The 15,162-nt window shown below is 35.2% G+C and overlaps 1 protein-coding gene across 1 annotated transcript in view; it reads right to left on the bottom strand.

Moving 5' to 3' along the window:
- LOC136041246 (aspartyl/asparaginyl beta-hydroxylase-like) overlaps positions 1-15,162 on the bottom strand; it is a gene marked incomplete in the record, with an annotated part of 132,939 nt that overhangs the window by 49,577 nt on the left and 68,200 nt on the right. The window contains 3 exon segments of the mRNA XM_065725854.1: positions 858-932; positions 6,523-6,621; positions 12,835-12,897. Of these exon segments, the coding sequence (XP_065581926.1) occupies positions 858-932; positions 6,523-6,621; positions 12,835-12,897 (237 nt within the window).

The raw sequence follows: 15,162 nt of genomic DNA, 5'->3' as shown, positions 1-15,162 counted from the left end.
TCCAATGTCTCTTGAACAGTCCTACCAAAACACTTAGTTTTAACTTTCCGTTGCGTATGATACGTTCATAGTAAATCAGATCAGATGGAACTAAATTTTAGATGGAAGGATTATATCTCACTCCTCCTGGCAATGCTGCCCTTCCCAAAAAAAGACTTAAGATCCGTGCCTACCCTAAAAGCATTCACTCTATATCAACTTTGCTAAAAAAGAAAAGAAAAAAAGATATGCCCTATAATAGATAACAGCTTTGTATTCGATACCTCTATTTGCAGAGGGTTGCTTAAAGATGAAACAACACTATTATACAAAATTTACTACCACAGATTACAACAAACATCAGTCTAAGCTTCGAAGGGTCTTAGCTTAACACAACTTGCAGCATTGCGAAACTATAAGAAGGAAAAGAAGGCAAAGAGCGCCCAACATTGAACCGGGAAAGTAGATAAGTGCGGAAAACGTACAGTCTTAGCAAAATCACCCGAGAAAAGAAAAGAAAATTCGACTCGAAAGATAACGAATACCGCCATTAACTTCAGCTATTGAGCTATTTATAAGCAAAACCTCTTAAGACATTGATTGTCCCAATAAGGACAAATGAACTACTAGTTCGTTCTTGTGGAGTCTTGTCCGTCGAAATTTCCAGATATTGCCTCAAAACTATTCACACCTTTTTTTTATTCACAAAAGAGATGAAGTTATTTTATTCTAAAAACTCCGGATGGCAAGGTACCCAAACAAATCTTAGAAGCGACTTTCTACCCTGTGCAGTGTACAGGGTTGCTTAAGCATGAAAACATTATTAAAAAAACTAAACAAGAGAAGGTTTACGGGTAAATTAAAATGACCTGACTTACCAGTTCAGGGTCCGGGTTGGCAGGGGCGGATACCATATCATCAGGGGCGTTATACTTAACTTCAGGCGCTTCGAACTAAATAATAAAGAGTTAGAATTAAATAGACGTTGACTAGCTCAAACTTGAATACCCATGCTTCAGAGCATGGGAGTGTGGGCATGAGAAAGACTCCCCTCTCCCATTGAGAATAGATTAAAGAACCATCTCAGAAAAAAAAATAATGAAAAACAGAGGTTAGTGTTTTGAATGACAAAAAATGAGGAAGTGAACGAAAAAAATTATTCTTGTTGCATGTGAAAAAACAAAACAAAACTAGATCTACGTTGCATAGGCAACGTGAGGTGTTGCGGCAACCATTGTTCGGCTTCGCCAAGAAAAGTGTTGCGAGAGCAATACTTTGGTTTTGTTTCCTCGCTTCGATTGAACGCTGACGTTGTTAATCTGTACGGATCTTAAAATAAATACTAAGTACACCAACTCGCAAAAGTTGCAAACCCCTCATTGCAACTAGTAAAAGTTTTAAACTCCTGATCGCTGAAAATTATTTTAGCCTAACAGCCGATTATTACTTACAAGTCTCCTGCATGTTTTCCCACTAGAACCAAATTGGTCTTACCATCAATTACACCGGAAACAAATAATAGGTACACCAACTAGCAAAAGTTGCGAATCTCTCATTGCCTGTTGCTTAAAACTCCCCTATATGTCTCACAATTGGTATCGGCCTATTTTTGGTTTCAGTGTGTACCTTATTACTGAAGTTGTTAACTCCTTTAAACTTTCGAACTGGTATATCCCATGAAGAAAGTTTTCTACCAAAAAATTCATGACACATACTTTGATCAGCTCATCAAAAGATAGCGACTGACGTAAAAAAAAAATCTAGCTGCCCTAGTTCAAAAGTTGTCTTTTTTGCCATAGGCCAAGTTTCTAACGTCATCACTTAGAAAAGAGCAAAGGATAAAATCTAATTTCTTTGGCAGGGAGAGAACTTTTAAGGTTTAAGAGGAACATCTGATCCCATTTCTGTATTGACCTATTTTTGGTTTCAGTGTGTACCTTACTACTGGAGTTATCAACCCCTTTAAACTTTCAGAGTGATATATATCATGAAGGAGTTCTCCTACCAAAAAATGGATGAAATGTACTTTGATAAACTCATCAAGAGCTATCGACTACCGTCGAAAAAATAATCTATCTGTCTTAGTTCAAAAGTTGAATTTTTTGCCGTAGACTATGTTTCTAACGTCATCACTTAGAAAGGATCAAAGAATAAACTAATTTCTTTAGCAATGAGATAACTTTCAAAGTTTAAGAGGCACATCTGATACCGTTTCTCTACTGCAATCCCAAGTGCGAAAAACCGAATGATAAACTCGGCTGAAATCACGAACAGAAATGGGTAGAAACAATAAATTTTTAGCCCCAGGCAAGAGTGGTACGGAGCTTTCCAAAATGCAAAGTCATATTCATCAATCCGGCCTAAGGTCCACAGTTTTCGTAAAAACCGCAGATGTTAGACTCTTACCACTTTCAAGGAATAAGCTGAAATCGAGGTGCTATAAAAAAACACGCAAAACCGAAGTGTTGCTCCCGCAACACAAATACAGTCAGAAAGCACCAAGCACACCCATCCTCTTTCCAAAGCTTAAAGGGCCTAAAATAAAAATAGGTCAACACTGTGTTTCAAACGGAAAGAAATTGATAGTCTCTTCTGAAGAACACCCCCCCCCTTCCTGGAAGATTTTGTTGCGAGCATCATGACGTGTGGACGTTATCAAACAGTTCGTGGTAACGAACTTTAGTAAGGAAGGACCGGGCTCAATAGAAACCGACACTCTAAACAATAGAATTTTGATACCAATAGTTACATCAAAAGAATTGTATTTAAATACTGATTTGAAATATTCAAGTTTCACTAAATTTAGTCTTACCCATCAAAAGTTACGAGCCTGAGAAAATTTGCCTCATTTTAGAAAATAGGAAGAAACACCCCCTAAGAGTCATACAATCTTAAGCAAAATCACACCATCAGATTCAGCGTATCAAAGAACCCAATTGTAGAAGTTTTAAGCTCACCTACAAAAAATGTGGAATTTCACATTTTTTGCCCAAAGACAGATCACGGATGCGTGTTTATTTATTATTTTTTTTCTAGGGGTGATAGTATCGACTCAGTGGTCCTAGAATGTCGTGAGAGAGCTTATTCTAACGGAAATTAAAAGTTCTAGTACCCTTTTAAGTGACCAAAAAAGTCGGAGGCCATATTGGCCACCTCCCACAATGATTTTCCCCCAAAGTCACTGGATCAAAATTCTGAGATAACCATTTTATTCACCATAGTCGAAAACCTAATAACTATGTCTTTGGGGACGACTAACTCCCCCGCAATCCCCGTGGGAGGGGCTGCAAGCTACAAAATTTGATCTGTGTTCACATATAGTAATGGTTATTGAGAAGTGAACAGACGTTTTCAGGTTTTTTTTGGTCTGGGGGGGAGAAGTTGAGGGGGCTATGTAAGAGGATCTTTCCATGGAGGAATTTGTCATGGGGAAAAAGAATTTCAATGGAGGGGGGAGGCAGGATTTTCTAGCACTATTTAAAAAAACAATGAAAAAATAAATATGAAAAGTTTTTTCAACTGAAAGTAAGGAGCGGCATTAAAACTTAAAACTAACAGAAACTATTACGCATATGACGGGTTTACCTCCTTCTCGTAATACCTCGCTCTTTACGCTAAAGTATTTATAGTAATCTCAACTATTTATTCTAGGGCTTTTGCGATTCAGGGGTCATTCTTAAGGAATTGGGACCCAATTTAAGATTTAGTGTAAAGAGCGGGGTATTGACGAGGGGGTGGACCCCCTTATATACGAAATAAAAACATACAAATATAGAAGGTTCATTATGTAAGTTAATTGGTAAGTTACGTATATTTTTTACTAATGAAAACGTTTCGAGGCCTTCTCCCTCGCTCCTTTTTTTCTCAAAATCTTCCGATTAAAACTATGATAAAGCCATTTAGCCCAAAAAGAATTTATATACAAATTTCGTTTTAGTTATTTATGTAAGGAGAGCCAAGATCAAAACATGCATTAATTCAAAAGCGTCCAGAAATTAAATAAAAAAACAAACAGTTTTTTTCATCTGAAAGTAGCCTAAGGAGCGACATTAAAATTTAAAACGAACAGAAATTAATCCGTATATGAAAGGGGCTGTTCCCTCCTCAACGCTCCGCTCTTTACGCTAAAGTTTGAGTCTTTCTATCAACTTTACTGTTTAAAACAGTTAAAAAAAACTTTAGCGTAAAGAGCGGGGTGTTGAGGAGGGAACATCCCCTTTTATTTACGGAGTTGTTTCTGTTCGTTTTAAGTTTCAATGTCGCTCCTTACTTTCAGTTGAAAAAACTTGTTTTTTTTTATTTAATCTCATGAGGAGCGTCATACTTCACTTCAGCCTCAGCAAAGGAAAAGTTGACTAGCTTGAGGTAAAAACTGGATGTAATTAGCTTCATTTTTCTTCTTTTTTTTTAAAGGAGTTTCACTTAAATCCAGATAACTACTGACGAATTAATTTTGGGTGGGAGGAATGAGATTCACCAAAAAAGGAAAAAAGGGCAAACAGTACGAAAACTACTAAAAAATCATTACAACGCTGGAACAGGCAACATGTCACCTCAAATTCATTCTTTGACTTCTTTGTTTTTTATATTTTTCTTCAAAGTAAAGGCACAAAATGTTTTAAAAGAAGGAAACACTTTAAAAACGAGAAAATTAGATAAAATACTGTTTGGAATGCTAAAAGGATATAGTTAAATTAATATCTAAGCTTAGTATTAAAAAAAAATATATTTGGCTTTGATATTAAAACTTAAATAGGTTTGATAGAAAATTTATGTAAATATGGTAAAAATTAAATAGATTTAATAAAAAAAATTAAACAAAACAAGCTGCGATGGACTAGACAAATTTTTGACTGAGACTAAACGTCACATTAAAATTCAAACAATACCAAGTCTATTTACTACCGCAGAAGACACAGGTCATTAAGATAAAGGGGAGAAGGGTGGAAAACAAGAAAATGTGCGCCCGTTTTTTAATATCCGAAAAGTTAAAAAAAAGTCTTCAAAACATATAAGCTAAGAAATCTTATTTTCAAGGTTTTGTAACCGAAGTTAAAACTAACTCGTTCAGACGCAACAAAAATTAAATTTAATATTTGTTGAATGTATATGCTAGACTTAGCTGTGTTCCTAGGAGAAAGGTCTCGTAGCCCCCCACCCCCATAACCCCGAATTTTCACAAACTTAATCTAAGCTAACAGAACATAACCTCACCTAGTCTATCCTAACCTAATTTGTCATCATCAAACTTTACATTAAATTGAAAAAGTTGACTGGCAACGGTGACTAAATCCAAAGAGAAAAAAAGGGATTTCGGACACTCATCAGTGAGTGTCAACATTGACCAATTTGCAGGCATTCACGGTAACCTATATACAATTTGTGTACAAGCTTCATAAGGTGCATAGATTTCAGGATCCTTACTTAACCCACTAGGATAGAGCTTAAAGGAATTTCTTCATAATCCTTGGAATAGTTCTGTGATGTTTTAAAAAGGGGCTAAATCCCCTTTTTCTGAAAATGAGTAAAGCATGTTCAATAGAGCTCGAACAGATCTATTGATTGATCTATTCAAGATTGACTTATCTTTAACTTATCTTAATTAATGGATAAAATGATTAGAAGACAGCGAGTTTCTTTCCTTTTTAATCACCGTGTTAGTAGATACAAGAAGATTAAAAAATCTTTAGGAACCAATCTCTTCTTTGGAACCAAAAGCTAGAAATAGAGGAAATCCCAATATTTCAGCTTTACGTCCGGAAGCCTTTATCAATGAAAAATACATAAATAAAACGAACTAAACTAAATTACACAAAAAAAACATAAAAAAAGAAAAATGTAATAAAAGACAAACGACAAAAACTCAGATCCACCCATATTTTATCATTTGTGTTTTTGTTTATGCTATTCCGTTTATTTACATGTTCTATTTAATTTAGTTCTTTTCGTTTATAGAGGGTTCCGGATGTGAATCCAAAATATACAGACTTTTATTATTATTGGTGAAAAAAGGGCTTTCTTTGTTATTTTCCACTCTCCTATTTGAAATATAGTACCCCTTTTTCTATATTTTCATTTCATTTTATTAGTAAATCGAAAGGCAATGTGGTCTAAGAAATCATTCATCAAAAATCTTATAAATCTATAAAAAAATTTAATCATAAAAGAATCTGAAAAAAATCTGATCTTATAGCTGGTTATAGCTTAAATACTAAAATAAATAAGGAAATACAACGAACTTCAGCTTTAGCGTTATTGGCACCATTAGTCTTATTCATGGGCCCAAAACATACAAAATAGCGCAAAATGGAAAAAATTATTTATCTCATTCACTTCTCCAAAATGCCCAAAAATGAAATATCCTAATTACCATTATTCAACAATTAAGATAATCAGCTGATGTTACTATCTTGTCTATGTTTACTACGAAAGAGGGCTTAATGATATATTATGTTTGCCTTATGTTTTGGGTATGAATAAGTATTGTTGCAAAAAAAGGGTAGTAATAATCTGAATAGAAGAAGATATAGAGCAACACTATACCTTTTCATCATAAAGATTATCACCAGCAGCAGCTTCGACTATTTCGTCGACAACACTGTGCGTGTCTTGTAGCAAAACTTCTTCAGGTACTGATTGTGCCTATAAAAACAAAACAACTGAAAAAAAAAGAAAAATAATTTACAACCAAAGACTACAACAACATCAGCAAAATATCTGAAAGGTTCCCTTTTTTATAGTTTAAATCATTGGTCGTAAGAAAATAAAAAAGCGATTTACAACCAAAGACTACAACAAACATGAGTAGAATATTTGAAGGGTCGTAATTTTTATAATTCAAAGCAATCATAAGAAAATAAGTAAGGTCAACCCGAAATTAATTCTAACGACAGAAAACTGTGAAATCGAGAAGAAATTACCCTAGAATTTTAAGTACCAAGGATATCAAAATAAGAATATTTTTTCCCCTTGCTCCACCTTACATCTATCCGTATCTGAAAATCTCGATTTTTTAAGATTTAATTTTAAGTTGTTTCAGAATTACGATGTTTTTTAGGACAGCATCACATTTCTGTCATCGCTGCCCGCTGGACTGTGATAATGAATAAACAGAACTAATTCCTTAAATCTAAAACGGTCTTCGTCCGTACGAATGCAAACACAAATAATCATTTTTCAACATTCTTAGGTATAAATAAATATTTAAAGATATTTAACATAAATTAATATTTGTATATAATGGTTGTGGAAATTCCCACACAAACAATTCGAAAAATTAGATTTCGCTTTCACTGTTCTTAGTAATTTAATTCTATCCGAAACAAACTACAAACCAACAACAATTTCGGCTATTTATCTTTGAGCAAAGCCTCTTGACGAACTGATTGTGCCTGCCCACATGAAAGAGCTTAAAACATAGAAAGAAATTTTGTTAGCTTTGCTTAACAGGAGCTATGGATTACACTACACCAGTTTTTATGAAGTATGTACACCACACCAGTCCCGTCTTTACGAGACATAGAAATCCGCACAATTACTTACAGTCTACAACCAACACCAGTCTAGCCTTCAAATTGTCCTGTTTTTCAGAGATTTACTTTTAATATTCCAAATGTACGCATAAGAACTACTTTCTAACTAATAGTAAAATTCCTAACAGCGTATGTGCAAAACAATAAGTGTAACTTGTGCGAAAATAAAAATGCAAAGATTGTTGAACAAACCAAAAGACACTCTGTATACTAATACTACTACGGCTACTACTACTGACGCAAAAGGCATGAAGATGAAACTTTCAGGGAATATTTAAGTGGATTTTAAACTAAATCAAAACACAGCCTGTGCAAGCAGGTTGTCGAAAGAGCGTGTCAGCGATATCCCAGGGATAGTCTAGGGTATTAAGTTGAAACTTCCAGGTATATTAAGGAGGAATGTTGAACTAATCAAAAGGCACTGTGTGCATACTATTGCTACTACTACTGCTGAAACTGGCATTACTACTACTGCTGCTGCTAAGACTACTACTACAACTGGTACTAATACTACTACTATGACTTCATTTGTGTTTTTAGTACTGATGCACAATGCCGATGCAGGTTATTAAACGGGTGAAAACAGCGATACTCCAGGAACAGCTTTGAGCATTAAGTTGAAACTTTCAGTCTATGTTGAGGTGATGTTAAACGAACCAAAAGGTGCTATCCAAATGTCTATGCATGCTATTACTTCTACTGCTACTATTAATACTACTACTAAGACTGATAGTATTAAGAGAAATTTTCAGGAAATGTTCAGGGATGTGATGAATTAAATTGAAGACGCTAATTGTATGCAGGCTGTCAAAAGGGCATGTCAGCAGTATTTCGAGAGCGGCCTATTGAAAGTTTCAGGGAATGTTGAACTAATAGAAGTACTTTCAGCTTTGACGGGCTGTTGAGGGAGACGTTGGACAAAATCAAAACACACTATGTGCATCCAAGTTATAGATGAATTAAATTGAAGACGCTAATTGTGTGCAGGCTGTCAAAAGGGCATGTCAGCAGTATTTCGAGAGCGGCCTATTGAAAGTTTCAGGGAATGTTGAACTAATAGAAGTATTTTCAGCTTTGACGGGCTGTTGAGGGAGACGTTGGACAAAATCAAAACACACTATGTGCATCCAAGTTATCAAAACAAAGTATCAGCAATACTTCGGAAACGGATTAAAGTATTAAATGAAGGATATCAGGGCATGAGGAGGGGATATTCAAAAAGGTACGATGTGAATACTATGACTGCTACTACTGCTAATACTACTGTTGCTATCATTACCAATACTCCTAATGCCCCTACTATCACCTCTTCTACCTTGACTACTACAATTGCTAATTCTAAGGGTATTAGCAAAACTTTCAGGAAGTGAAGAGGGTGTTGAAGTGAATCAAAACACACTATGTACATGTGAGTTATCAAAGGGATGTGTTAGTAATATCCTCGCAAAGCCTTAGAGCATTAACTGAAATTTTCAGAGCTACCCATAGTACTACCACTTTTGCTACAACTTCTACTCCTCCTTTTGCTACTACAGAAATAAATCAAAATAGTTTCAGTGCGTTCAAGTTGTAAAAATAGACCATGTCACACAGACATCCAGGCAAGACATCTCAGGTCTGGGCCAGGGAATAAAGTAGAAACATCGAGTAGAAAATCAGAAAATCAAAGTAGAAAGTAGAAAATTAAAAGGCACTATGTGCATAAGGTTTGTCAATAAGACGTTTCAACAGTATCTCAAAAATGACTGAGGGCATTAGGCTTCAGCTTTCAGGGCTACTAGTAATACTACTTCGTCTCTTACTATTGAACTAAGTCAAAAGCGTGTAAGGGCATTCAGGTTGTCAAAATACCATATACACGATGTTTTAGGAACAGAATAGGGTATTAAAACTTAATTTCAGCGAAAGTTGAGGTGTAAAACCAAATCAAAATGCACTCTCTGAATCAAGGTTCTTAAAAGGGCGTATATGTTAAAAACAAATTTGAAAAAATTGTCTAATATATAAATAGTAAGCAAAATCTGGATTCTTATAGAGGAAAGCCAGAAAGATTTGAAATATTCTTTTTTTAACTAATGAAAGAGACTACGTGAATTAAAAACGAGTAAAAATTAATGTATTTTTTTTTTTTTGATAATAGAAGTTTTTCAAAAAACAAAAGAGAGGTGTAACCATAAACCAAATATGAGCAGAAATACAGTAAAAAAAAAGAAATACAAAAAAAAAGTCAAATAGCTTTTCAAGTGTAAAACTTGCATAATCACCTTTAATAAGTAAATGTAGCCCAGAACTAATAGAAATTACAATAAATACCTGATTCAAACTCAAGACGAGCAGAAACTAAGAAAAGTGCTACTAATTTTGCATAACTTTACCTAGCATAACATAAATTTTCTCCCATAGAGAAGATTAATGTAGAACTTATTAATTTTACCTCCAATTCAGTTTAGATTCATCTATTTTTTATTTTTTAAATCTGAATTATGCACTTATAGTGATTGACAAGGATTTTGTAAAAAAAAAAGTACGACACCTAATGAGAGGTCAGCATAATAATCCATAGGTGTGCTATAATGCTACCTTTGTGCTATTAGGGTATGAGAAATACCCTATATATGGACATTGTTCCCAATAAAAAAAGCAGACATTCAAAATGATTTGCCACTTCCCTGTATTCTCTAAAGACAATGCACTTACTAAAGGTAATGCGATTTTTTTTTTCCATGTTAATTCCCTGGATTTAACTCAGCCCTTCCCATCATATACCTTTACTACAGCTCCCTACAACTCCCCTAGCTTCCTAGACCTTACAGCTGCCCAACATACAAACTCTTTCTTTCACGAAACACCAGTACTAAAGCACTATTTCATACTATTTCATAGATCTACCCTGGTGGCAGTCGTAGCAGGCATTTTTAAGTTCTAGAGACATAGACCTTCTAAAAACGGATCTGTTTGTGGTAAGATCTACCCTGGTGGCAGTCGTAGCAGGCATTTTTAAGTTCTAGAGACATAGACCTCTAAAAACGGAGCTGTTTGTGGTAAGATCTACCCTGATGGCAGTTGTAGCAGGCCCTTTTAAGTTCTAGAGACATAGACCTCTAAAAACAGATCTGTTTGTGGTAAGATCTACCCTGATGGCAGTTGTAGCAGGCATTTTTAAGTTCTAGAGACATAGACCTCTAAAAACGGATCTGTTTGTGGTAAGATCTACCCTGATGGCAGTTGTAGCAGGCATTTTTAAGTTCTAGAGACATAGACCTCTAAAAACGGATCTGTTTGTGGTAAGATCTACCCTGATGGCAGTTGTAGCAGGCATTTTTAAGTTCTAGAGACATAGGCCATCTAAAAATATAGACTGCTCAGCATTGAAAACTATAATCACAGAGTTTCACTGAAATTTGTTCCAAAATTTTTAGTTCATTATAGAAGAAGAGCTTCCCAGAGCTCTTCTAGAAGGAGCCCAGAGCTCCTTCTTATAGAAGAAGAAGAGGGAATGTAAGCTATAATATACTTTTGTTTCTTTGTCAGATTCAAGATATTCCCACAAATAAAAATCTAGCCCTACACATTGAAGCGATCTTACTACAACACTTTTCAACACTCTATTCTCTATTAAACACTTTAACTAAACACACCTGACTGCAGGCAGTTTTATAAGACAAAAAGGGTGTTTTCTATGACAATGTATTTTTCAATTGTTTTCCTCTTGTAGCAAGATCGACAAGTAAGATCTACCCTCGTGGCAGTCGTAGCAGGAATTTTTAAGTTCTAGAGACTATAGAACTTCTAAAAACGGATCTGTTTATGGTAAGATCTACCCTGGTGGCAGTTGTAGCAGGCATTTTTAAGTTCTAGAGACATAGACCATCTAAAAACGGATCTGTTTATGTTAAAATCTACCCTGGTGGCAGTTGAAGCAGGCATTTTTATGTTCTAAAGGCATTAGACCCACTAAAAACAGCATCCCTAGTGGCTGCAAATCAATTAATCACAACTTAACAAACCATAATCTGCAGCACACCCTATTTAACAGTAATATAGCCTAAATATGGGTCTTGGGGCTATTTTTCTGGGTGTTTGCGTTATCAGTGACGTTTAAGTCGTTTTTTGCATAATATAAACCTTTTTAGCATCTCCTGCCTCTCTTTTTTTAAAGAAACCGTGTATATTTAACTTAGTTGTGTTAAGTTTCACGAAAAGGTTCCGGAAGTATAAACGTCATAGAAACTTCTTCCTAAACATTACATATTTGGACAATAAACTCTCCTATTCAACATCGATGGAAAGTGAAATAAGTTAGAACTGCAAACAATTTTAAGTCAAATGAGCTTCTTTCAAAGTTTTCAAGACAAGTTCTTCTGTTGTCTATTGTCTCGAAAATAACATCAGTTAAACTGTGACGTCATTTGCAGCTTCGGAACGAAATACTGCATAGAAAGTTGTATTTAAAATAATTGTTAATACGTGGTCTTGTGGTGTAATGGACACCACTCTGGGTCTGGTTCGAGGTACTGACCGGGATCCAGACAGGTTCAATTTCTGATGAGTTCAGACGTGAACAGTGATTCACAGAGTCGAGTCCTGATGAAACTATTTTTTTTTTTTATTTGAAAGACCTCATCTATAAGCAAAGAAAAATGGTCACAAACGAATGCTTACTGTAAGGAAAATTGCGCAATAAGAAAAATTATTTTAATATGCGAATTGCAATATAGAGGGCTCTAGTACTAATTTCATTCAACGTCCAGTCACTGCCCGTCCTGCCTAGAATCACACTATGAGGGAAGGTACTCTGTGTAATAAGCTGCCGAGATTGCATATACTGGAGCCAAAAATGGCTGCCAAATCATACTAGAAGTGGAGGGGTCAATTCCTCTTTGAGATATGACGTACCTACCATGGCGCAGAAAAGAGTCCTTGAGGAGCAATCCGAGGTGGGGGAAAGAAGTTCTCTAGCTAGTACCAGTCCTGAGGATCAAGTGCTACTTGTTTCCTGATGGCTGGCAAGTGGTGGACGACTCTCTCCTCTCTTTATGAGCCAGTTATAAAGCAGGAAAAAGGGTTTCATGGAGTGGGCAAAACTAATGGTGGGTATCTTGACACTACCAAGGACAGCTCTTCTACAAAGGGTCAACAGGAGATGGGCTATCTCAAAATAACACGCATAAGAGGGCATCAATACCCTAGCAACTATTAATACTACATTATCATTCATTTATTTTGGGGGAGGGGAGTTTAGGCAATGGTTTTTTGTTGCCTCAGCTTCGGCATGGTCCCTCGATAATAACTGCAATACAATAAAAACAAACAATCGACTTACTTCTTGCGGTGAATCTGCTGCCGTCGAAACTACGTTGTCAGGTGCTTGTTCTTCTTCTGCTTCCTGAAAAAAGAAAGAACATAATGTTAAAGGTAGCCAACGTAAAATCCGACAAATTAACATATAAGAAACCAAGAACCGGAAAAAATGTTGATCTGGTAAAAAGGGAAGAAAGTAATGTAACGTTTTTTTGAAGCACACATCATGCCTTCAGGAATCATTGGACAGCTTCAAAGACTACCCCCACATAATTTTACAGATTTGGAATCCTCATCAAAAAGGAAGTTTTTTTTTAAACAATTCATATTATATTAAAACATTGTTTATAAATTGTATAAACAGTTTATTGTAAGTGATAATTGTCTAAACTTAATCGCCAAAATACCTTGAAATTGGACAAGTACAAGCTTTGCAAATCGGAATTTTAATAAGTCATCAGTAAAATCAAAACTTTTAACGATAAAGTTTTCTTAATCAAAATTTTCTCTATTTCATACACGACAATATAGAATTACATAATTGTATTTTTCTTTTCTATTTGTTTATTTACTTTTCTTTCTTTCTTTCACTTGAATCAGGACTAAAAAACTTCGAAACAGGACAAAATCCTCAAAAAAGAAAGCAGTGCATGCGAAACTCCCCAATAAGTTAGGCAGTCTTTGGGGATACTAAAGACACCTTTTTAAAGTTTTAAAGCATATATACTAGCTTTTCATCTTTTTAAAAATAGCATTTTAGAGGTGGTACAGGCACATGACTTTCCTCAGTATCAATTCATCGCTGTTAAACTTAAAATGAAAACAAAAGAAGTAAACATTACACTGACTCTACACTTTAAGATATTGCATACTCCCAATGAAGCTATTTTAAGCGATCTCCGTGCGTCTTTTTTGTTTGTGGGCAGAATGCGCACACCTTATATAACAGACCATAGAAAAGAGAAGTCCAACATAACATTCATGCAGCCAATCCTATATATTCTGCACATGAAAATATTAGATAATATTCTGTACCATTCTTTTCTGAAATAATTGCCCCCTTCTAGATATTGAACATTTTTTTTAACTTAATTAAAAGGAACATTGAAAAAAATCCTTGTTCTACTCTTTTCTACTCTTTTCCCAACATTTTCGTGAACGGGAGCCCCTGCATTTGCTGTAAGTCTCATTATGATCTACTTAATTTCATCAAATCTGTTTTATAAATTCTTTCATATTCATGCACCAAACTACTACTACTAGTAACAAGTCCACCTCAGGACAGCACAGCTACACACGCTCCTCCTCCATCCCAATCTATTCAAAGCTTCCTTCTTTACATCCTCCCAGGAAGTTCCCATTTCCTTTAAATTTTTCTATATAACATCCTCCTGTCCCAGCCGCGGACGACCTACTTCCCGTCTAGCCCTTCCGATTACCCCTACACGGTCAGCCGAAAACGAGAATCTTCGGCAATCTGTCATCCTTCATCTGAAGAACGTGCCCTAGCTATCTCAATCTTTCTCTCATTATAGCCCTAGAAAGCGGGATTGAACAAAAATTTTCGCACAGATTACTATTTAAAATACGGTCAGTCAGCCGGGTACCCAGAACAATCCGTAGGCAATTTTTCTGGAAAACATCTAGCAAATCTTCATCTGCTTTTCGCAGCACCCATGCTTCAGAACCATATTTGACCACTTTCATCACTGTAGCATCCAAAATTCTAATCTTAGTTTGCAGACTTATCTTCCTATTCTTCAAAACTTTTTTTTACTGTGAAAAAGCAACCTAGCTATATCACATCATCTGCCTAAGTAAAGAACGATGTTGGCACAATTTTTTTTTTTTTTTTTTTTTTTTTTTTTTTTTTTTTTTAGACCAAGGAATCGAAAGAATTTGTCGCAGGAACTTTGAAAAGGGCTCATTCGATTGGAAATTTAAAGGGCTAGTACCCTTATTAATGGTTGAAACTGATTGGAGACAACTAACCCCCTCTCCCACACCCAATTTTTCCCCAAACACATCCAATAAAAAAATTTGGGATAGCTATTCTGTTTAGGGTAGTTAAAAGGTCCGGGAATTGTGTCTTTGAGGATGACAAAGAGCGATAGCCTAATTTACATTAAATTCATAATTGATAATCTAGATTCATGACGTCAGTAAGAATACAATATCCGAATCTAGATTCCTGTTTTTAGTTCAGGGCTTTATTTTCTAATAGACAATTAATCTAATGTCCAATTGGACGTTATTTTTCTTTATTTACCCATAAATTTGTATTGGTAAATATTAAATATTTCTTGTAGTCTTTCTACAGTAGTATACTAGTAATCATAGTCTACTTATA

Source organism: Artemia franciscana, unplaced genomic scaffold (assembly GCF_032884065.1).
Source record: "Artemia franciscana unplaced genomic scaffold, ASM3288406v1 PGA_scaffold_1180, whole genome shotgun sequence".
NCBI lineage: Eukaryota > Metazoa > Arthropoda > Branchiopoda > Anostraca > Artemiidae > Artemia > Artemia franciscana.
This window is presented reverse-complemented; position numbering and strand designations above follow the sequence as displayed.